The sequence below is a fragment of the Cyprinodon variegatus genome, unplaced genomic scaffold (genome assembly GCF_000732505.1).
Source record: "Cyprinodon variegatus isolate N-32 unplaced genomic scaffold, C_variegatus-1.0 Scaffold668, whole genome shotgun sequence".
In the NCBI taxonomy this organism is placed as follows: domain Eukaryota; kingdom Metazoa; phylum Chordata; class Actinopteri; order Cyprinodontiformes; family Cyprinodontidae; genus Cyprinodon; species Cyprinodon variegatus.
Genome location: NW_015151121.1, coordinates 395,098 through 420,614, shown reverse-complemented (window position 1 = coordinate 420,614; position 25,517 = coordinate 395,098). Strand labels below are relative to the sequence as shown.

Genomic DNA, 25,517 nt, shown 5'->3' with positions numbered 1-25,517 from the left:
AGGTCTGGTTTGGTCGCTCCGTCCCCCGTCCACCGGGGGTGTGTTTCACCTACATGCTGCACTGTAGTCAACCAAGTTCCACGACTATTTTGAAATTCCCCCCGGACAGTTTTTTAGGTATGAAAAGTAGGACATGTCCTGGGAGAGGAGGACGTCTGGTCACCCTACCAAATCAACAATTTGATGTTTCAATGAGTGAGTGCTTGTTGCTATGATGCGTCTTTGCTCAGCAGCTTCGCTCGTTGTAAACCAACCAATCAGCGCACAGCTCATCTAATTATTCATGAGCATACCATAAGAGGAAGAAAACCGGTCGTTTCATTCAAGGGTTTTTAACCAGGCTTGCATTAGGGCTCACAGAACAGCAAATATGCCATTTTCAGCCCAACCAATGTTACACACCCTATTTAGAGACCTTAAGGACCAGCACCAGATACCCTTTAGAATCCTTCTATGACTCCTTTAAAAAAAAACAGGGTTTGAACTGCAGGACCAGAATAAAACTGTTCCCTTTGTTCAAAAGTTCACTAAAGCATAAGCATATTTCTTCCTTCCAAATTCAAAAGGACATTTTTTTCCAAGCACATGAATATAGAATTATTGCTCTAGGACTGGTTAGTGTTCTGCACCTATGGTTTCTACTTGCAAAGACTTTCACAGCTTAAATTGGGTTTAACTTTAAGTTTGGAGCTTCTGCTTTTAGGTTGAATATTCAAGATAAAAGGTGACGGTTAAAGGCTCATTTAGTTTAGATAGCTGCCAAATATCAACTGAAAACTGGCTCCCACTGAGGGAAGACTTGAGCTGACTGTGATGGGGTTGTCAGGGCTGTATGTCTGTGGCGGAATCGACGGCGCTCTGCCTGACGGGTCTCATTCTGCATGAGTTCATGTTCAATCTGCCAGAGTTCAGGGTTCAGGTCCCAGCGGAGCATCAGAACACAGAAACACACTCAGGAAGGCACTTAAGAGGGAAGCAATAAGCTTCTGTCACTTATAACTTGATCTTTGCAGCAACAACGGTTTCTGTCTGATGGAAAAGAAATGCAAACACTGAAGCCTGACTTTTAATATTTTGAGGTTTTCACCAAATACCTTTTCTTAGGAGTAAGAAAAGTTCACCAGAAGTTGATCCTTAAACAGATCTGTACTAAATCTGTGTTTTTGGCGGTTATTTGGACATTAATGATTAGGAAAGATGGCCTCATATTTAATCAGGAAAATCAACCCATTTTTCCTTCTACCACCTTCAATATTATGACTTGAGCTAAGCTGTGCAATATTTCTCCTACGATGCTACTGTTCATTATTTCAGGCATCTCTATTCAAAGTAAACTGTTCCAGAAGCCTTTTTGATGCAAGTTTGCAAACCTAAGTCATGCTGCAATATTATATTAAGAAAAAAAAAAAGGCGTCTCCTCAAGACTGTCTCAGCAAACCAAATGTTTTCAGTCTTTTTAACGTCTAATAAAGTTTATAACTTTAAGATTCGCTTTACTGATTTAGTCCTTATGAGGCAGAGACGAGGTGTTTGCACTTATTTTATTATTTTTCTAAGTATAGGAAGGCTTTAACTTTTAGTTAAAATGTTCATCCTGGGAAGCTTCACTGCTCTCTAAAATTTTCCACACTTCTTAATCAAATTTTCCTTGATGTTTAGCTGGTGTCTCTCTGCCTCGTCATTGTGGTCGCACAAACATCTGTCCTCCAGAGCTGCAAACTACCCAAAACTCTTGCTTTCGTCCAAGGTGCCACGTTGAAGATGATCAGTTAATTAATTTTAATCATTTGGACAGCATTAAACTTCATAGAAGCAGCAAGGATATCCTTTCTTTGTCACACAATCAACAAGATGTGGAATCTGCTGTTTTATTAAAAGTAAAATAAGAAACACCTTTTTTTGTGCAATTTTGTGACATTGACAAGAGTAAAACCATAGAAATAAAAAAATATAAATGCATTACAGTAGGAGAAAAGGCAACACCTATAAGAGGAAAAAATGCTCTGCAGTTATGAATAAGAAAAGGCAGACAGAGGTGCAGAAAAAGTAGTATTTAAAAACTTGGAACAACAGCAGCCACTTTAATAAGGTGTGGATGTATAAAAGCATTTCAAATATTCACAGGAGATTGCTGCTGAAGGCTTTAGTCTGCGTCTCTTGGAGCGGCTCTGAAACATGATGGTCTGTCAGTCAGCCTGCATGGCTCTGACTGGTACAGACACATTACTCACATTCTCTGCTCACTGGCTGATGTCAAATGCAAACAAACAGCTTTAGATGATTGTAAAATTCTCAGAGAAAAGCAAAAAAATTAAAATAAAAAAAAAAGTGGGAATTTTCAAATTGAAAAAGTAACCAAGAAGCCTTCATAAACCTAGTTTCTAAAGTCCCGTCACTATGTCGTTAATTCTGCTCTGGCTCTGATCCGTTGTGACGCTCAGGCTCAGACCACAGGCTCTTCAACTGGCAGCAATTTTTCTCCATTAATTTGACAAATTCAGACAGAGTCAAAGTATGAATTTAATTTAGTGGAAATCATCCCAACATAACTGATAAACTGTAGACAACTGTAATGAATAAGTCTTTTAATGAAGAGGGGAAACGGCTAACAAACAGGAAATTCATTACTGACTCAGATGTGTGGTTGTGTGTGCGATATGAACAATATTGCAGTTTTCCATCTCTGACTCTAAGAGCTTAGAGCTGCATAAGAGGCTTTGAGTGCTGAAACGAGGATGTAACGTGGATCGAGGCTGGGCGGGGTGCGTGCATGTGTCTGTCAGGTGTTTAGCCTGTTTCTGTGGCCTTTTGCAACAGATGTGTGCAGGTTTTCTGTATGTGTGTATGTGCGTGTGTCCTGAAAGGATATTAAATACTGAAAACTGCAATTATAGCATGGGATTAAATACTGAGCTCTGGAATGGTGGCAGAGGATGGATGGAGGAGATCCGAATGTTAAACTTAAACTTCCTCGCATGTGAGTCGTTTATTTTAATTTTAAGTTTTTATTCTTTATGTTTCCAAATCACATTCCCCTTTATTTTTGTTCTTGAACTTTGCGCAGGTGTTCTCCAGGATCACAGAGACCTGGATGAAGACATCTTTAAAACGCAACAACATAGTGTGTCTCCCTAAAAGCCAAATCCAAAGAAATAATTGTCTGTAGGGACATGATGTCTGCCCAATTTCGGCCCAAGGGGCTTGCTGCTTTCACGCCTGATTCTGACGAGCTGCAGGTTTATCTCGGATTTAATGAGCAAGTAATCGGCTCTGTCTCCTCTGCAGCTGTGCGAACGTCGAATCGGACCATGTGGTCGCCGTCCTTCAGGGTGTCTCATTAAGCGTCGTTTTCGGTGCAGATCACACTCATTAAAGTGGCTTATCCGTGGTGATGCAGACGCCGCAGCAGGAATGTGTTCTGCTCTAGGAGGATGCTGACACCGTGTCGCTTCAACTCAGGCTGTGATGACATCTCCTTTTAGTTACATTTCTGCATTTGGTTTGCTTAAGCTTAATGCTAGAGAGCCTAGAGGTGGACTATCATCATGTTCTAGTAACTTCTCATACATTAGACTTTTATTGTTACACAGAGGAGTCAATGTAAACCAGTTTGGATATTTTCAAGGCAAATTAGTTGGAAAATTCAATATTTATTTGCTATCGTACATGAAAGGATAACTTAAATGAGGTTTTTGTTTTGTTGAAGTTTTTTTTTTAAATCAGCTTTTTTAATGCTGAATTAAATCTATTTTGTTTCCAGTGAGCTGAATCACAGCATGCAGTTCATGAGATACAGCTAAACCTCCTTCAAAGCTATCAGCTCCAAACAGTCTGTATCTTTGTCTCTGAGATAAAAAGCATTACATTTCTCCCTCATTTCTCCGGTGCCTTTTGGGTTTTTGCAGCAATAAAACTCAAACAAACACTGCTTACTTTGTAAGCAGTGATAGAAACTCATTTCTAACATTGAATCGGTCGTGGTTTAAACAACACGTCTGACCGCACGTCAACAGCTCAGCAGACAGGAGAAGAGCATGGATGAAGGTTGATTCTAATTATGAAACTAATATATTATAATAAAACAAGTTTCCTTTAAGTGATATTTGAGGTTCTGTGATCAAAGGGATCCATTACTGTATGTAGATTTAACCTTAAAAATACTTTATTTTTGCTTCATTTAAAAGGCTGCCCTCAACACCTTTTGGCCCCTCCTAATAAATCTTATCAAAAATGCCGGCTAGACAAAGAACCAAACTTATCTTGCTCCCACACCCAGTGAGCAGGATGGGAAGGGACCACCAACAAAAATAGGCCAGAGGTCAGCATTATAAGTCTATTTAACAACCATAAGATGGTGCAGTAGCAGCCATTCATAATGGCCCTTCCCAGTCAAAAGCCAGCCGAATGGCAGAAAAATACCCTCCAACTTCCAGCCTTCTCCTGGACGTGCATTTTTTTTCACTCCACCCTTCCACTGAATTACAGGGTCTGACCAGGAGATACTGCTTCTTTTTAGATGTCAATATCCACAAATCATGACAAAAAGAATATTTTTGTACAAAGAAAGGAATTGTAGGGGACTAGCCAAGGGCTGGGGGAAATTTTCAATAGCTACTAGGTATCTCCATGCTGAAAGGTTCTTTAGGACTCATAAATGGATATGAATGTTGAGTTTACTGGGACTCCAACAGGAATCAAGTACTTTGTTTAGTAGAAGTTTTCAGCAATACACGCTTAAGGTGGATCTTAACTAAGCACCCCAGACTGAGTATCTGTCATGCTGTGGGCCTGTTTCACTTCCAGTGAGGCGAAATAAACCAAAGCAAATGATTTGGAAAATGTTTTCAGTGTAATTGCTGCCTTTGATGATGCAGCTGATGATCCCTGCTGCTGGAAACGGTAACTGGTGACACTTAAGTAATGAATCTACATTTAGGAGAAACCAGACAGAAACTCATCTGCATTTCTTGGTCAAACTTTGGATGCTGCTCAGGTAAAACTGACTGCAATGTCCTTCTGTTTTTTTTTTTTGTTCCAGAGAGAGTGAGAGCCAGACAGATAGAAGCTATATTTAGAGGCGGCACTGCCTTGTACTGTATGGGTGTGTAATAAATCTGTTGTGCCATAATAGCGACCCGTCTGTGTGTGTGTGTGTGTGTGCTTTAAGGATGAATGGTGGCCTGTCTCACCCCCCCTCTCCCCCACCTCCACGATGCTGCGGCTCTCAGCTAATTGGTCGTCTCCTTAAGTGCTGCTGCTGCACTATTCTCCAGATGGGATGGAGAGGAGAGACAGAGGAAGAGGAGGGGATGAGGAGAGAGGAAGTGCTCGGAGAGAGCAGAGTGATTGATGGCAGAGGAGAAGAAGCTGCATCGATAGGATGCTGGAATAAAAAGGGGAAGGAAGGATGAAGGGTGAAATAAACGAGTGAAGGAATGTAAGCTAAAGGGGTCATGTGCTTTAAAAGCAGAGCCAACATGGCTCTGTGCCAACATATGTAATATATGCTGCAGTTTATTTAATGTTTCTCTCCTAGATCCAAGACTTTTAATAGGAAGTCTTGGATCTACATCAATAATTGACTGATGCACTAATTTAGTTAAACACTAGTTTATTTTCCTGGTCTACATTTATAAAAACTTGTCTAATCTGATGTCCTCATCTAATTCTTGATGCCTCCTGAGCTAAAAGAAAACAAAACCCATGTTTAATTTAACCCCTTCCTGCATTGGCTTTAAAAAGCCTTTTTTCCCCCCTTACTATGTGCTTTACGTTTTGACATTTTTATCTTCCTTAAACTAATAAGCATTTTCATCCAAAACATTTAAGACGGTGACTGTAAGCAAAATGGCTGCCAAACACAACACTTTTTTATTTTTTTCTCAAACCTGTGGGAGGTTTTCGGTTATAAGAGAATAACAATGCACTGCTGGCTGTTTGATTGAAGCAGTGTTTTCAAATCCAACAGATTGAATTGAATTTAAGCCTCGAAGTAAACATCAGTAATGCAGGGAGTAAAAAGTACATGAGAAATGTGTTTTCTTTTAGAAGGAAAGCAGGGGAAATCAGTAATGGCCCAGCAATTAGGGATCAGTTATGAACCAGAGGCTCTTTTTTAAAACATGTTGTGTGAAGCAGAAAAAATACCACATGCAAGCCTGTTTGTTCTTCTGTAAAATCAACCACAATTAATCAAAATAGTGTTGAACTGTCTTGGTTAGTTTTTATATTTATTGCAATAGTTGTTAGTGTGTTTCGTTTTATTTGAGATAAAGTCCATCCTCTATAGCAGGGGTGGGCAATTCCAGTTCCTGGGGGCCGGTATCCTGCATCTTTTAGATGTGCCTTTGGTTCAACACACCTGAATCAAGTAATCAGATAATTGGGAGGACTCTGCAGGAACCGACTGCATACTGAGGAGGTAACTCAGCCATTTGATTCATGTGTGTTGGACCAAGGATGGATCTAAAAGTTGCAGGATACCGGCCCCCAGGAACTGGAATTGCCCACCCCTGCTCTATAGGAAGGATCCCAACTATAAACATGTCTGTTGGGTAATGTCTCCCACCCCATGCATGAAGCTGCTGCAGAATTGGAGCGCTCCTTCAGTGACAGACTGCTGCACCCCAAATGCACCTGGGAGCATTATCACAGATCCTTCCTCCCAGCAGCTGTAAGACTCTATAACCCCCACCATTCCCAACAACCTCAATAAGTTGTTACATTCATGCTAATTTTGCAAAGTTCAGTTAAAAAACATGCTAATGTAATTTTGCAGATCCCTGATGTTGCACTCCAAAATATAAAGCAACTGCTTTTGGTATTTACTTCATATATATCATATTTAATTACTTTATCACAATTGTTTTACAGTATGTCCTACCCTGCTGACATGAATTGTCTTCAAGTAGCTAAATATGATTACGTAAATGCCAAAAAGGCTTGCATAATTTTTTTCAGTGTGCTGCTATTTTCAAATATCCATTACTGTAACTGTCCATAGCTGTTTGTTGGTTATTTATTCTCCAGGTGCACAGTTTATATTGTTTAAACACTTTACAGTTCAGTATTTTATTCTTTATCTTTTAACTCTTCACTATTGTTATTCTGGTACATTTTTCTAAGGTCCACATTTGTGTGACCATTTTTTCCCCATTTTTCCCCATTGTGGGACAATAAATTAATTTTTTATTCTATTCTATTCTGTTTTTAGAAACAGGCTTCCACATGCAGGTTAGAGACTGAGTTGTTCTTTTGAGAACCTAAAATAGTTTTTGTTCTTTTGATAACCTGCTTTAAATGTTTTCTCTTGTTCTTCTGTCTAAACTGCAACATAAGTTAGATCTATGTAAGAAGAATTGATGGATTTATGGAAAATATGGTCCTAAAAAAACATGAAGGCAGTTGGTGAAGATGACCAGCTTAATACTGGCACCTTGTGTGCTTTCAATGACCCAAATACACAAGAAAAGAATTAATTAAGTTTTTCTTTCCTCAAAACTCATTTTTTGGGGGAAATTCCTCTATTGAACCTTAAATCTCATTTTATTTCTCCATTTGTACTTTTCCTAGTAAAAAATCAGTATATATACCTGTAGCGTCTCAAACTCTAAATGTTTTAGATTTCTAGATGAAATGAAGGTAATACTGAGTGAACGATGGTTTGATTGTGAGTAAAACCACGAGGATGAGGAAGAGGAGGAATAATCGATGTCATCTGTGGTGAATGAAGCGCTTCAGGCCAAGACGCAGCAGTAACCCGCGACTCTTTTCATCAGACAGCCTCTGTTATTTCCCACACACACTCACAGACGAACCCTTGCAGCAGGTGGGCCTTTTGATTTTTTACCCAGGAAGAACCGTGTCTCATTTGCATACAGATGCCCCCTTCAGAGCAGAGGAAGGGTTTATGTACACGCACACACACAGCCCCTTCTGTCCCATCCCTGCAGACCGACCCCCAGACAACACTCTCCTTCTTTTTCTTTCCTGCACTCGTCTCCCTTCCTCCCATCCTTCTCCTCTCATCGCTTCTTCTGGGTTTCACCCAAACAGATCACAATCCACGTCTCTGTGCCTACAAATACGAGGTTTAGATCCTTTGCTTAAGTGTGAAGGCATTCTTTGGATTTATATATTCTAGGAAGTTTTCTCCTCTCTCTTATCTGTGCAGTAGGGGATTTGTTTGCCGGTGGAGTTGCATGTATGTGCATCGATGCATGCGTCTGAGTCTGTGTGCATCTTGGAGGCTCTTGAACCCTGCATCTGCTCTGGCTGGCAGAGCTTTCAGGAGTCTAATGCGCCGATGTCAAACAACAGCCGCTTGTTTGCAGACCTCCACACTGAAGTGATGCACAAATTCAAACACTCCTAAACACACACAAACAAAAAGAAGAACGGATTTAAAGCTTAATAAATTCTTGGAGACAACGGCATAAAGCAGGAGCATGAGCGCAGCTGGGCTGAGCAGATGATGTGTAATGGCACAATATCTTCACTTCCTTCATGTTTTTACCACGATGCATCAAACTAAATTCCTGTTTTTGCCAAAAATGCGACACATCTCTTTAAAGTTAAAGTAAAAAGCCAGAAACCAAAACTAAATGACAAACTGTGAAAACCCCTCAAAGCTCAAGGGTCAGAAGCTGCAATTTACCCGGACCAAAAAAAAAAAAATCCAATACACATGAAAGTCGGAATAAATATTAGAGTTTCTGATATTGCTACTTTAAATTTAGGGCAATTCTGTGTGGTTTATACCTCAAACTGAAACCTTCTCCAAAAACTTTCATGAAAATAGTAAATTTGGGTGAAATAATTTACTTTATGTTACTAGTTTTTTGACCTTTTTGCCACAAACACTAAAATATAAACAATTCCCGTATTTCACAGGATGTTTGTTAGCAACAAGCAATAAAATATCCCTTAAATCTGCATCAGTAAAAGCTTTTTTATAATTTGTTTTCAAACCAAGTCAGCTTTTGGCTGCTGATTGTGACTTAATTTGTTGCAGCTGTCTTCAGGCATCTCTGAGCTTTTAAGGAAAAATTGTGCGTTTATAGTTTCAAATGTAACCAAAAACCTATTTAACTGAATCCTCTATTAGCAACACTTCACTGAATCCGAGGGACGCCTTCCATAAGCATGTAAGTGCATGGATATTACAGCACATGGATTTAGTTTAGAAACTTTCATTTGTTGTCTTGTGGATTGAAGAAACATTCGGCTCAGCCCAACATTTTAAGGAAAAAATGCAAAAACATTTTGCATTACTCATCCGTCCAGCCAGCTGAGGCCTCCCCCCCCCTCCTCCCCTCCTCATCCAAATGTCACATCAGGGCAGCATTCAGAGTTTAGACAAACACAACGTCTGATCCGGTAATCCTGATCTCTGCCGGTGTGTGTGTGTGTGTGTGTGTGTGTGTCTGCATGTTTTAATGTCCCAGAGGATTTGAAAATTCCCAAACTACAAATCACTCTAACAGCGTAGAAATTCACCATATTGCTCCAGATTTGTCTCAGAGAAAATGAGGCTTTGTCCTCATGTAGAGTTTGTGGATCTGCAAAGTATCATCATTTACAGGAGCAAACAGCAGAGAATTAAGACAAAGTTCAACAAAACACCTTAAAAGTCCACAGCAGCATCCATCCATCCATCCATCCATCCATCCATCCATCCATCCATCCATCCATCCATCCATCCATCCATCCATCCATCCATCCATCCATCCTATCCTATCCTTACCAGGGTAGAAGTCTTTGGATTTTGACAGTTTGATGGTGGCTCCAGTCTCTTTCTGCAGCTGAACGATGGTCTGGCCTCCCTTCCCGATGATGGAACCAGCAGCATAGCTGGGAATCAAAACCTTCAGGAAGTACTCGCCTTCCTCTGCAGCAGGAAACAGGAAATAGGAAGTCAGAGAGAAAGAACTTCTGCATTGCAATGTTGATTTTGTCACAAGTAGAGCTAAAAACATATCCATGCTTTCTAAAACCTTTGTCCTCATGCATGCCTTCAGTTTGAACAACAATCCTTAAGATTTCCGACCGTCCGCGTCCTCCCAAAGCTGCACAAATCCAACCAGTTACATCAAATGATGACTGTTATCTATGGCAACTAATTATTTCCATAATCGGATGATTCCTTGCCATCGTTATCTTCCCTCTTCCTCAGCCCAACCATTTGAGCAAACCTCTAAACGCTCTCTGCAGATTGGTCTGATCTAATTTCAGTGTGGGATTTCAGGAATCTGGTCCTCGTCATCATCTTGGCACGTGGCGAGGAACACGCTGTACGGCGGTTTTACTATTAAAGCTAATCAGATTCAAATGGAGCGCCTGCATGGTTTGAGTGTGGGGCGCATCACACTGTATACCTGTCATGACATGCACTGTAAATCAGTCAGTAAAAAGAGGTCAAGGAAAGCAGATTTAAATATTTCACTGGACTGATATTTCCAATTCCGTATGCTGTGCTCCTTTCCTATTGGACAGTTCTAGTCAGGCCTGATTTCTATAAGATCAGTCTGATTTATGAGGGAAAACCAACATGTTCTATCTAGCAGAGTGTTGTAAACAGGACAAGAGATTCTCAGTCACTGCAGCGTTCAAAGTATCCTCAGTTAGTCCCAAACAGATTGCATTGTTGGCTGATTCCTTGGTTCCTGCTTTGGTTTCATTTCAGTTTGCTCACCTCAGGCAATATTGACAAATCCTCTTTCATGCTTCTATCCATCTAAAGATGAAAAATCTGGATGCTATAGAGTGGAATTTACTACAAACACAGTGTGTTCTTTCTTTAAATGAGATTCAAATTAATACTCTTTTTTAGTATTAACACAATGTGTCCTACTTTTTTAGTAAACATCTAAATGGATTTTAATGTGACTCCTTATCATCATTATTGTGCACTTAAATTTAAAGCATACAGTACGTGGCCATAATGTGCAGATTACTGACTATCCACACCAAACTGACTTTATTGCCTTAATATTTTTTTTCTTAGATGTTCCTTTTGTAGTAACTGCTATAGTTATTCATCCCTCCCAACCAAAGAATAAATAAATAAATAAATAAATCAATAAATAATAAATCAATAAAAACAGCTGTGTATTAGGGCATCCTGATTTATTTTTCCCAGAGAAAAACAAAACGGTTTTATTTATAATGAAATAAAATTCCATCAAGAAAAATGGCCCATTTCATCCTGTCTACAGTTTCATTCCCATCTTTCTGTTATCCAGGGGGTGTATTTGTACACTGTATGTATTTACCTGCAATGACAACATTTTAAACCATTTTGACCAGTTTTTCTTGAGTCTACTCTTAATTAAGCATCAGAATTGCACTTACAGGGTGGAAATAAATTAGCCCAAATATAAGATTTAGAAATTATATATAAAGAAGGCTGATCTGTACTTATTAATGTTATTAGGAATAAAAACTAAAACTAATAACAGATTGAATTGCATTTTTTATGAGCCAGAGCTAACTAACAGGAATACTTAAGTTTTGATTTTGAAATTCCTATAACTGAAACATTTTCTCTTTTTTTAAGTAAACCTGTAATCCACAAATTCAAGGTCTCTGGTTTTGATTATTTAAAAAAAAAAGCAGCAGAATTTGTCCTTCAGATTCTTTAAAAAATCAAAAACTAAAACAGAATCCAAACAATTCAAACAAATATAATCCTTGATAGGTTTGGGCTTATTCAACGGCCTTTGGATAAATAAATTGCATATTCCTATAGAAAAAAAAAAAGTAATAATAAAAAGAAATCAGTCTTTGGTTATAATTTCAGAGCACTTTAAAGCTCAAACCAAGCAGCAGCTCTTCAAAATGGTTCCTTATTGTTAAAAAAAATATGAACGGAATAAAATATATTATCTTTTGAGCCTCCAAGATGAACTGTGCAGCATTTTATGCTTTTAACTGTTCACAGGTTAGAAATCAAATCGTCAATGAATCTTAAAAACAAATTAAATTCCAGTCTTTTACTTAGGGATGCGCAACAAAATTTTATTGAATTCAAATATATCAATTCTGCATTAACGGACGAAAACTATAAACTAAAACAAAAATATTTTATAAAAGAAATAGGATCATGCATCACTAAAATAATTGTCTTAGACATAATTTGATATCTGCTCTATCTTGTCTCATGTATAATGCATGATGTATGATTTGGTGATACTTAATGTGGCCTTTTTTTAACTGATAGTGGTTCTTTGTATTTTAGCCTTATAGCATTTATTATATTCAACCAATCCAGGACACATAACCTCTGGGAATATATAAAAATAGGATTACATTTTCTCACTGCTGTTTCCCTGTCTGTTATCCACCAAGAAGTCACTGGAACACTCTGCTTTGACCTTAGGTCCGTAACAAGGAGCCAGTGACGGAGGACGTTCTGTTTAAATATATTTTCAAATGGCTTTCTAACAGATCGTATGTTTCGCTTTAGTACATGTATAACTGTATCAAACTGAATGTGTAATCGAGGTTGTCATTCTTGCAGCTGATGTGTCGGATAAAAAAACTAAAGTCTATAAAAGATCTGGACCTAAAAGAGAAGAGTTAGAAAGCGCAATGGAAATTTCAGGAGAAAAAGGTGAATAAAGCAGGTGATTTTCTGTTCTGACAGCCGTATGGCCCTAAGCTCGAAAAAGACTTTCATGTAAGGTCTGTACAGGGAGTTCAGCACACATGTTGCACTTGCAAATGTGTTTCCACTTCCACTACTTAAGCTTATTAGCCTGCATCTCCTGTCAAAGCTCCACAGCTCTGGAAAATGTACATTTCCACTTTTAAAGGTAAAGTTCATAGGAGCTCTATACATGTTTATGTAGAATACCTTGAGATGACGTGTTGTGACTTTGCACTATATAAATAAAATAAATTGACATTCCACATTAAAACATTAATACTTACATAACCTAAAGAAAAAGCTGTCAAGTAACTCATTATTAAAGCTGCATAAAAAAAAATCCAGCATCTTAAAATTCAAGATTTTCTTTGCTCCACTAAGTTTATAAATAGGGAAATGTACACATTTTGAACCAAAAGATTGAAGCTTTTTCTTTTAACATAAAACACTAAGGAGATTTCCCATTCCACTTTGTATTAGTGTGGACGTTGGTGAGGGATCACCACGGAGTAGTTGGATGGGGTCTTTTTGTGTTCAGCCAAGTCAAAGCTGACACCAACAGGAAATCTGACACTCCCCTGCCCTTCCTCAGCCCTGCGAGTGATGAAATACAAACTGCAGGATGATGAAGAGGAAAGAACAACTATGCAAACCTCAGTTTACCCAGTGGGAATGCCCCCTCCCCGCACTAAAAAACGTTTTTATTTCTGATTCTAAGAGTTCTTACAAACTGGAGCAATAATATAAACATAAAAACACACATGGGGATAACTTTCTGAAACCTTTGCATCTTGTTCTCTATAACAACATCCACCAGATTATTGCTTATCTTTCTTTTTTCTTTTTATCCAACAGACATTTTAAACCGGCTCTATTCCATATAACCAAACTGGTCATACACACTTCTTTCTTTCTTTTTATTTGGTGTTCTTAAAAAAAACACAATTTTATTAAAACATAAAACAGAATATCATCATATTTGGACTGATTGTAATAATTTTGTGCTACACAGCTTTGATTTTTGAAACAGAAGGTAAACCTTACCAACTCCTGAGATTACTGATGCAATGATGATGTAATGCTATAATGCCAAAAGCGTCTCATAGATTCTGACAGCAGCACTTTGCTTTGAAGCTTAAAGACGTGTCGCATTGTGTCTGCTTTATTTCTCTTCTCTTTCTGCTCTGGTTTTTCCTAATTTTTCCTTGCTTAAGCCACCCTGCAGGTTCCTCTACAGTTCTCTAAAACCCAATCCCATCTCCTCTCCCCTCTGCAGTGACCCACTTTGGTTAAGAAGCCTCAAACTGACCTGCTTTAGATAGAGCTGGCTAATTATAACAGCCCCATATTAATAAGGCAGGGGAATTGGTAAATACGAAACACGCATGTACACACTCTCCTATCTAGACGCAAATGGAAAAGTGTGTGTGCATCAGCGAGCATGTAAAGGAACACGTTCTCCCCAGCAAACAGATCGTTTCCGGCATTTCATAAACAGGCCCTCTACACCTCGGCATCATGAGTAATATAAGATGTAATACATGAGTCACATTCATGGTTTTCACTCGCATGGTGACATTGGTACGTGCATTCATTAAACAAGTAGTTATGCCCAGTAAAAGTAATTTAGAAAGAGGATTTATAATACAGCATTCCATCTGTCAGTTGCAAATTCTAATCGTGGGACAGTTTTACTCTAAAAGCAAACGATTAGAGGATGTCTCCTCAACAAACCACATGACAGAAGGGCAGTTTTGGGGGTTTCTTAGGAGACACAGATGGGGGATGTACTGCGGTGATGTCAGTGGAAAGCTGAGTGCTATTACACAACCTATGAAAACATTAGTGTAAAAAAATATACAACCGGTCAGGGTTCAGCCACATCAAACGGCAACTGAACAGATGTCTAGAGGTCTGATTTTACAAATTTTTAAATTAATTGCATAAATCCCTTTCCTTTATCGTTATTAGACGCTAGAATATTGAAAGAGTGGGAACTTCAAAGTTTAATGATGGCTCCTCAAAGCAAGATAAAATCTAATGGAGTAATTTGGAAAAACAGATAAGAAATGATTATAGAAATTCTAAGGCACTGCTAGCCTAAAATGGCTAAAGTACATCAGACGACTTGAGGTTATCTTGAGCTATCTCTATAGCTATGCTTCTATAGGCTTAGACTTCTGGAGGACATAGGGACCCCTATTTCATCATTCATCTTTTTTGCTTCATTCAATCTATTCCTCTACTCTGCAGAATCTGTTATTTCAATCTCTAACATTATGCTCTCTCTGCTTTTTCTCATAGTAGCTTCGCCTCATCTGTTCCTTTTTGGCTGTGAGACCACCCTGGAGAGAAATATCAGCTGTGGACCGCCTATTACAGTCGCTTTTTGTATCTCTGCTTCTGTCTCCTTGAACCCCAGTCGGCCTCAGCAGATGGCCGCTCACACTGAGCCTGGTTCTCCTAGAGGTTTCTTCCTGTTAAAAGGGAGTTTTTCCTCTCCACTGTTGCTACAAGGATGCTTAGTGTGAGGGATTGCATCTGAGTCAATGAGTCAAGGCAATCAACTGGTTTTCCTTAGATAGAAAACTTGGAATCAATTTGACTGTATGATCTGGTGAACTATAAAGTGCCTTGAGATGATGTGTTGTGAATTGGTGCTATATAAATAAACTGATTTGAATTGATCAAACCTTAAATCTTCTTCTTTGTAAAGCTAATTTAGTACTTTTTTAACTCTTAGATTGTTGAGTATGTGTGGGGAGAAAAACAAAATCACCAGAGAAACAATTTGGTTATATTATTGCTGGATTGGTATAAATCACTTTTTCAAGCGAAGCAGATGTTCTCTGCATTCCGGAAACAGGTGACTTCTAACATAAGATGCCCCCGTCTGATTTAAAAAGCAAGAATCATTATAAAATATTAAAGCCGATGCATTTAGGTTAGCATCTGAAGATTATTATAAAAGGGTTTAGAAATGCTTATGCTGTCTGAGTTTTTCAATAGGATTTCAGTAAATAATTGTTTCTAACAAAATACGACCACAAAACACATATAAAATTTGTATGATAAAAAGCAACATTTGGATTTAGTTAAAACAGGTTTTCAAATTAAGCTTGAGCTCAGCACTTCAACATTTTAAAGAGCTCTTTTTTTTTTAACCATAGCTAGGTCAAGGAAACAGTTTATAGGACAAGAATTGGTATGCTAATCAGTGAAGCTAGTATTAGCAATTCGGAAAGCTAGTTCTTAAGGTTAGCCTGCTACAGTATGAAGCAAAAAAGAAAACTATTTTTTTCTAGTAATTATTAAATGTTTTAAAAAATACTTTGTATGGTAGCCAAGGCAAGTTAATGATTAAAACAGGTGGGCCGTAAGCTAACACAGTTAACCAAGCTAGGCATGATTAGCAGCAAAATAATTAACTGAGGTACAAACTGATGTATGGTTTAATTTTTGTAAAAGTGCAGCGAAGTTTGAGTACAGTATTTAGCTTTTATAAATAATCTGCTTTAAGTGTTTTCAGATTATTTAAGTTAGTTAATCCATCCTGTTATTTAGCATTTGTCTTGTAACAACCTGTTTTGCCTTTTTTAGATTTTTTAGAAGACTTCCATCCAAACTAAGAGATGAACAATAAAAAAATTAGACGAAAAATATGTTACTAATAAAGAACAAGTCTATAGTTAATTTATTTCCAGTGAGCAAACAGAAACTGAATCAAATAGGCTATAATATAATTAAAAACTGACAAATCATGCTGCTCTTTTACGCTTTCAAATTCTTTGTGTGAATGCATATTGTAGCCTGTTTCACAATTTTAACCAATTATTGCAGCTGGTTTGGGTTATTGCTTTATTGAAAAGAGATTTTCTAAAAGGCCAGATAATAAATCAGACTTTCAGACCCACAAGTTGATAATAGCTACACAGTTACTGACATTCTTCACAGCAGTATTAGGTCTATAAAGACTTTCATGTAAAACACCTTAAAATGATTTATACTTTGGACAACACAGCTAAACAGAACGCTTGCCTGAAAACACATGTCGATGTAACAGCATGGTTTTATTCCCTTTGCTGATTCTTTTGATACTAGGTTTTCTAAACTTATTGATATCATGTGGCCTAATCAAACCTCAAGCACAAGTACTCTGGTGTGAAAATAAAGTAATTGCACTTTTTTCCCATAAAAGGTCTGTTACAAAAGAATATCTGTGTATGTGTAAGTGTATATGTGGTGTCTGCAGTTGAGTGACTTCAGGCGGCCCCACTGGCTGCTGTGATACAGCTCTTTGTTTTCACTCCTCCGAGCATCTCCAAGACACAGACATATCCCTGCAGTTACACGATATGCTGGAAGCGCCCACACTTCTTTACTAGAAGGGAAATCACAATAGGACTTTTCTTTGAGAAATAACAAAAAGGCCACAAGCTCATTATGAATGGAACAACCAACATGGATCTGTTGAGCTTACAGTATGATCTCCAAGCGTGTCCAGAGAGACTGCACTCCGCCCTGCTATGTGTGTTTTGACAAACCCATCAAAGTAATCCATGAAACTGCACCAAAAAACAACAACTGTGTGTGTGTGTTCATCCGTTAGCCTTGGTGGGCAGTTAGACCAAAAAAAGGTCCTGGAGCTGCAGCTTTTGTTTACAGTAAATCATAAATCGTTCTCCAGCCCAACGTAACTGGATGTGTAAACAGTCCAATCTGTTGCTAAGGCCTTCACAGACCCACCAGGCCCAGAATAGGCCTCCAACTTTAGGGGGGATTGAAAGCTCAAATCCTGGGATCTGGTGTCCTCGGGGCAGCAGAGACCAAGAAGGGCGGCAGAAGATCACTTCTATCCTCCCAGAAGATTTCTTATGTTTTGCATTTCTTGCAATAAAGAAGTTACTTGATTAGCTTTTTTTTTTTATTTATCCAAATTTTAATATTTTTTGTCTCTTCCTTCTAATTTATTATTTTATTTTTATGACGGATGTCTATGCTGAAGCCATTTCATTTATCTTTATCATATTTTTACAGCTATAAACAAACACATGTTTGGCTTTAAAAATGATTTAATTAAATTAAAATTAATAAAATCCAGAAAACTGACAAGGCCTGGATGAAAACCAATCTTATTCTAATCCATTCTAGTTCTATGAACACATGATGCTTTGGGCCAGCAAGTTGACAGATGGCACTTTAATTGTTTCATAAATAATCGGCATACAAATTTGTTTAAAAATGATGCATGAATTACATACAATTTCTTGAACAGCTGTTTATGAAGCTGTTAATAATTAATTTGCACACGCTGGTTTATCAAGATTAAATACAAATAGTTTTGCAAATGCAACACTAGTCTTGCTTATTAGATGTAATCAAAAATATGCATGGAAAACCTAAAGGTGGTAAAATGTAGATTCAACAAATGTCATAATTTGGTTATTAACAAAAAATGGAAGAAGTGTAAATTAAAAACCCCTGATGGGAGGTAAAAAGACTGTTTAACAATGTGAGCCTCGTTTGGGGTGCAGGAATGGAGGCCTAAAGCTCTAAGGACTTGGAAAATATTCATCTCTCCTAGGCAGGGAGAGTTAAGGGGGTGTGCAGGCTTTGTCTAACACCCCCTCCACCCCCTGGTCTTTTGTTGGAAGGTAGCACACAAACACACACTGAAACACACACAAGGGTCCATGTAAAGCTCTCCAACAGGGAGGCTCTGACCAGCTGTCTGCGTTTTAAAAGATGGCCTTCGTCACTCAAAACCAACTAGAGCTAGCAGAGGGAAGCAGGCAGCCGCAAATGTTTCTGTTTTATTCCTTTTTACCGCTCTGTTGTCGCACCATCAATTCACTTTAGCTATATACTGGAGTTAAAGGGAGCAAGAATCTGAAAATCTTTAGATAATAGAACCACCCAGGTACATTTTGCCATTCTTAGGGTTAAAGATTAGGGGGGGAAAATTAGTTTATTGAAAATGAATCTTTAACCCAATGTTTTTGTAAGGGAACCAATGCTTTGTTCATATTTATATTACATCAGTGCCATTTGTAACTCCTCATTTAAATTGGATTGTATACAAATCCTTCAACTATCTGTTCCCAAAATCAAAAATGATTTAAAAAACTAAAAATTACAACATCCTGCAGAAGAATTTTGGTTCAAACAAAGGCTGAGCGAGAGCCAATCAGATTCTCCTGAGGGTGTCTACACAGAAAATCAGGCATGGAAGCTGAAATCAGAGCTAAATTGGTCACTTTCTTTCCATCCTGTATGTGTGAGCACGTAAATCCGGTATTGTTCACCGACTATTTTAAAGGTGGGGGCCCCTTCAGTCACCCTGTCTCCGTCGGCCCTTTCAGCACCGTCTCATCCATATTCATCACCACTCTGCTCTGCTATCCTATCAGGCTCCAGTTAGCTGTGAGCGACTGGCAGCTCAGCCAATAGCATGCTTGGCTTTATGGTAACATCACCAACCACCCTGCATTTTCGCCCCACCCTGTACCATGCTTTCTTTTTTTGCAATTTGACGCATTGGCTTAAAAAACAGAGATAGACAGTAGGGTGTAGGAAGACGAAGAAAGGGAAAGATGCAGCTAGTGCTGCTCATGGCGGCTTCGCATCGATCAGCCTAGGAAACAGTTGCCGGGTGAACGTTGTCAAAGGCAGCAATTGCTGGGAACAAAAGGATGGAAGGACGATGTTGAAGGAGGGCGCAGACAGAAGCGTGTTTAGAATGGATGGAAAAAACAAGGGCGGCAGAACGAATGAAACAAGAAGAGGGGAGAGGCGCCAGGCGAGGAAGCCTAAGATTTAACAAAACAGGAGTGTGAGGGAGGCAAAACAAAGCATTTGGCTCTGCGTTCATTATGCATAATAATCAGCTCCATATATTCAGTAAAAATGCAATTCAGGCAATCTAAAATAAATTTAAATTAGTATCAATTATTAGGAGAGATGTAATTACAGTTTAACATCATATAATTACCATAATTTAAGCCATTAATACCTGGTAGGAGCTGTTGGTAAAGAATCCAAAACTATCTAACACTGGAAAGCTGAGTGACTACTTATTCATTATAAATATCTTATTTTAATGTGTGAGCAGGTAATATGGTCACACCAATGTTACATTAATCATATGAAATCTGTCATATTTTTGTTTTCATTTTGTTTGCTGTACTAAAAGTGAAAAAACTTATAGGGCCTAAAATCCCTGATTCTTAAACATTTTTTTTGTTTGTTTTTTAAATCCTGTAGAACTTCATTATATTATGATGTAATAAAATAGGTTGGTAGGATAATAGAGAGCCCATTTTGTTTTATTTATGGCTCTATCGTAGTAAACCAAAGTCTAAGAGGAATAAAGAAGAGAATATAAAACATTTCCGCTGCAGCTCCACATTCCTGCCATACCATCCTCAGTAAATAACATTGGCTTTTATTGGTTAACTGATTTCAAACTGTAGTGTCAGAACCACTGGTGGTACTTGAGCTGCCTTTAGTGACTAGGAAGTGATTTGTGTAACAGCTTTAACAAGACAAATAAGCCGACTGACCCTGTAGGCTGAACAATAATGGAGTTACTGACCTAAACAGCCAATAACATCAGTTATCATGCACACTGATAATGGCTGATGAATTACAGTGCTAAATATTTCGAGAGCTCCCAGTAAAAACAGAAATGAACTAAAGTGAAGTAGGAAGAAGTACTGGTGGCTTTGCTTCATCTTACCAAAATTTCCCATCTAACAATTCTTTAATGGAAAACCAGTGACATTTTCTATTTATTCACCCTAGGTATTAAGCAAACTACTGTCAGTAATGTAAGCCACACCTGCAGTCGTTCTCTCCACGAGAATTTAAAGCTTGTATGAACAATCACCATATTTATTGTTACAAGGGAAAAGCAAGAATCGGGATAAGACATACCGGTAATAATCCTGCACCTACTACCAACTCTAGCTAAATACAGTATGTTTGCTAACCTTAAAAAAAAACGACAGTAGGGTTGTGATTGATGGTTTAATTTGTTATGCTTTCATTGAAAATTTTGCGAAAATATTAATAAATGATGCAATGATAACAAAAATGATTTAATACAATTAAATGGCGTCCTGTTTTAGCAGATTAAAGTGCAGTATGGTATCTTTATCTGTTGCAGTACAGCCGCAAGTTAGATTTTTTTAGTTCATGTCACCAATATCTGTTGGATAGTCTGAAAACTGCTGACTGGTTTATTGATATTAAAGCGACAGATGTACAAATTGTCTGTTTATGACAACAGACATGATTAATAGTTAAATCTGCTGCAGCCATATTGGATTTTAACTTTGCAGTTTTCCAAATTGAAAACAAACATAGCTATCTTGTCTCTTGTAATTGGAGGGTATATCAGACACAATAAAAATATGTCATGGTTTTGGTTCTAATATTCTCTTTGAGTTTTCATTGTGTGTTATTCTAGTTTTTTTTATTTATTTATTGTATTTGAGTCTTGTGTCAGTCTCCTTTCCCCTAGCTCCCTTCTAGATTCCTCTGTCCACACCTGCTCCCAATCTGCTGATTGATTCCCATAGTTTTAAATAAGCATTTTCCTTTATTTCATCCCCATTAATATTATTCCTGTTATTGTGAGAATATAATATCATATCACCTGTTTTCTTTTTAAAATATTGGCAATTAACATCTGTTTTTATACCATTAACTTTTAAAGTTTTTTCTTCTATTTGCCTTAGTGATATATGTATTTCTTTGTACTGTACCCCATAATAACCATTGTGAGGATTTAATGTAACTGTTAAGAAGGTATTACTTTGCTTTTAGTTACAGTTTCAAATAAGACACGCTCTCTCACACAGCTACGGTTTGCCTCCTCCAGACATTCGATCAATATAAAGATGGCCGCCCTTCTCTGAAGATAAGACCCCAAAAGAAAAGATGTCTACCTCATCTGCAGGAACATCAGAAAAAAATAATAATAAGATCGATATCTTCAAAGAGCAGGGGTCATCCATCCAGGACACGATGCACAACATGTATGTTTGTTGTAAGTGTGTGTGTGTGTGTGTTCGTAATGCAATCCATCATTTCCACACCCCCCTTCATCTCTCTCATTAAGCTTCAGCTCTGCTTTTTGCAGGTAGTCAGACATAAAACACAGCGACAGCTACACACAACACACACATGCAGAAACTCTCCAGTCTGTCACTTGGCAAGGACGTACCCCCCACCCCCACCTCTTTCTTCCCAGCGACAGCCAACCCATCCATTTACTAAATGAATGTATTACATCTTAGAGGCAATACAGAAGATCCACTGACCAAAAAAAGATGATATGAAATAATAAAAGTGTAGCATCACCAATATGTTCATATATTGGAAAACGAATTAGTTTACGGATGTACATTCAGACATTAAACCTGTATTCTGTCTAAATGTTCAATGTCAGAAAGAAAGGATTAAAAAAATCATTCAGTTTATTTTTTTTTCTTACATAAGATTATTAATGGCTTATATAGGCTGCATTTTTTTCTCTCTGAAGCCTGTATTTGTTTTCAAGCTGAAAGACTGCTGGGGTGGGGGGGTTAAAGCTCTGCAAGCAGAAGAGCAATTTTAATGTGTTTCTGAAAAATGGATACTGTTGAGGATTAAAATGGTGGCTTTTTGCAAACTCTTAGTGTCTTCTGGGTGAGACTGTGTCCTAACCGTAAGGGAAATAGGTCAGAGCATTTATTTTTTAAGCAGACAAGAAGCTAAAATTTTAATTCAAGTAATATGTATTCATGAAACAGACTCAATGATTTTATGACTCTATCATTTTCTCCACAAGTTCCAGCAAAAATAAATATATATTAATAGTAAAATCATGGGAAGATCTTGATGTTATGTAGCTCATTCAGTTCAAACAAGGGAAACTGGATCAAATATTAACGCTGAGCTGATTAAACGTCTCGGATCACACGTGCGGGCTCCATGATGAGAGGGAAATCTGAATTCCTTTAATAGCGGGGGGACGCCCGCTGTGTCCTGCTGTATGGGTGAGGGGCAGCGAGGGGCTGCAGACACATATGAATGGCTAAGAGTTGGCGGATTAGCTGGGCTTGGTGAGAGTGGGGGGATGTGAAGCCAACGCCGGACACAGCAGCAACTCATTGATCTATTCCGTCTTTAAGATCAGCTTCAGCCTTTTTTTTTTTTTTTTTTGCTAAGCAAGTGGGATTTATGACCTGTGGGGGGGGGTTTGCTGCAGAGGTCCCATGTCTCTACTCCCTGACAACTGACTAGCTTTTTTTATTAACTGTTTCTCAGGTATGCACATCTTTGATTAGGCTTTGACACAAACCATTGCGAAGCTTTAAGGAAAACCAGGAAGAAACAAAAAAAGTATTTTTGTCATCTGGAAATTTTGTTAATATAGAATGAATGAAATGAACAAAAATATACTGCCTACAGCTGAATAACAGATTGATCTTTTTGTGCATATTGATTTTATTTGCTAATTTTATTTCCCTGTTTTAACTATGGAAACAACCACTTTTAGTAAACATGGAAAAAACATATTTGCAAAAGATAATTTGCCCTTAATTGGCTCTAATCAGTGACACAGAAGTTTAATTAAAATAATAAATAAATCAAAAAATCTTAATGATTAAATTAATCATAACAAGGAATTTTTAACAGCTTTTGGTCCATAAACACCTCAGCAGGAAACCAAAGATACTCAAATGTTCTTTTTCCAATTTAATCACAATCAGATGAAGGATAGGTAAATGTACTTTGGTGGATAAAATGAGATAATAATTTACTTCTACATATGTAAAGCAAAGTACGTCACGTTTTTTTTATTTTTTTTATGTAGTTAATGGAACAAGAAACTCCTCAAAATGGACACTTTCAAGAAAACCAGAAATCGGTATCAGCAGATAAAGGCCCGATTGGTGGATACCTTTGAATATCTCCGAATAAATGTTTTACTTTCCTCCAAAGAAGGAAAAATAAAACAGCAAAGAAGAACAGCCGTGTGACCGACTGCTAGACGGAGCATATTTATCCCGCTTTGATCCTATAACGTAAGAACGATGAACGTTTCAACAATGCATCAGCAGATGATATGGCCAGCATGAGGTCAAAGGTCATCAGCAGTCATCTGTGCAGTTATGTTGAACATTGTGAAATAAAACAAACACTGGATCTGCATAAAAAAGCATGGTAATGGATGTCATGGAAATAAAAACATACGATAGAAGCAATATCATCATGCATTAGTCTGAATAATGAAAAGAATGAAGGTGTTCAATGTAACCTTAAATCCTATTTAAAAGTCAGACTGTGTTAAAAAAAAAAAAAAAGATCCTACACTTGTCTCAGTTATTGCTGAAATCTGCCTTCAGACACTGCAGTGTTAACATTAATGACTAAAAAAAGAGGTAGAAGATCAAAATCAAAGTCTGTCTTACCATGAGTCTCAGTTTCTTGTTCAGGGTATACAATGCCTTCAGTTTCAAATATGGGCTGCAGGAAGGCCACTACAGAGAGAGGAAGCACAGGGGTGGGGAGTGTTTGGCGTAAACTAATCATTCAGAGAAACAACCAGAATTATGAGCTCTAACTTTAGATCTGCAACCTGAGTGCATCTTAAGGAATATAGATAGAAAAAACACTGCTTGGTGAGTTTGTTTCCCTCAAATTAGGGGGTAAACAATAAAAACAGTAGCAAAATCATATTTAATTTCACATTCTGCACTTTATTAAGGCTTATTTCAGTAATATAACCAAGGTTGTAATAAGTAATTAGTGATAATAAAGACATAAATCATTAATTTATATTAGAACATAATACATTTATGAAACAGATGAAAAAAAGACCCCAAGCCAAGCTCTGTTTGTTTGTTTCCTTCTGGACTTAAACATGCGGTTTCAGGGGAAGAGCTAAACTAACTGCGGTACAGTCTATGTCTGAGTAAAAGTCATCATCATCATCTAGGCTTTTCATTTGTCTAAATGCACAAGCTGGCTGAGATTTACGCAGGCAGCGAGAACGTCCCCCGAGGGCCCGGGCTGTGGGTTTTTACATAGAGCCTAGAGGAGGCTTTAGTGCTCTGAGTGCTGCATTGATCTGCAGTTAAACACTGCCGGCTAACCTGCGGCTCAACCCTTCCTTGGCTGGACCCTCTCAGACTGTCGCTAACAAAGATGGTGGTCGGTGTAGTTCTAGGCATGGGCCGGTTACCCCTTAAAGTACTTCATAAACGTACTCTTTCTTCCTACACATCTAAAGTCCTTTAAATGAGAAGCGAGACAAAGAACTGAGACAAAGAACCAAAGTGAATTGCAGAGCTGCACACTGCTGCCCAGCTGGCTCCATCAAGGCTCCTACAATTTAGGCCAAGTGAGACTATTTACTGCTAACAGGTCCTTATTCTTGTGTTCCACTATTAATACCAGAGCAGCAGTAAGGTATTCTGCACATAAAGCATTTTACTTACAGTTTTTGTTTAGTTTTTTTTGCTACCTACAGTTAAAATATCACTATTAGACCGACAGTTTTAATTAATGAGCTGTTTTTTAAAGCAGGAGTCAGAATAATTTGTTTGTTTTCTTTTTCAACAGATCATTAGATAAACTATCCTTCTCTAGGTCTTCTGTTATCATTATGAAACCAGAATCTGACACCGGCCCATGCCTAGCTTTTTCAAACTGCTTAAAAGTCTTTAGACTCAGCAGGAAAGATTCTTCCATGATTATCATAATTTTTCTTCCTCAGATTCAATAAAGATTCAGAATCTGCCAAAATCCTCAATCCGTTTTATTATGTCTCAGAGTTCATTTTGAAATCTCCATAAAAACAGAAATGATTAGAATT

The 25,517-nt window shown here is 37.9% G+C and overlaps 1 protein-coding gene across 2 annotated transcripts in view; it reads right to left on the bottom strand.

The window, feature by feature from the left end:
* LOC107097063 (RNA-binding protein Nova-1-like) overlaps positions 1-25,517 on the bottom strand; it is an 83,499-nt gene that overhangs the window by 55,031 nt on the left and 2,951 nt on the right. The window contains exons 2-3 of one of the 2 annotated variants that reach the window (XM_015394042.1): positions 24,112-24,180; positions 9,746-9,889 (exon numbers count right to left, since the gene is read on the bottom strand). In XM_015394042.1, the coding sequence (XP_015249528.1) occupies positions 9,746-9,889; positions 24,112-24,180 (213 nt within the window). The remainder of the gene's footprint in view (positions 1-9,745; positions 9,890-24,111; positions 24,181-25,517) is intronic. The other variant, XM_015394043.1, reaches the window with a different exon arrangement.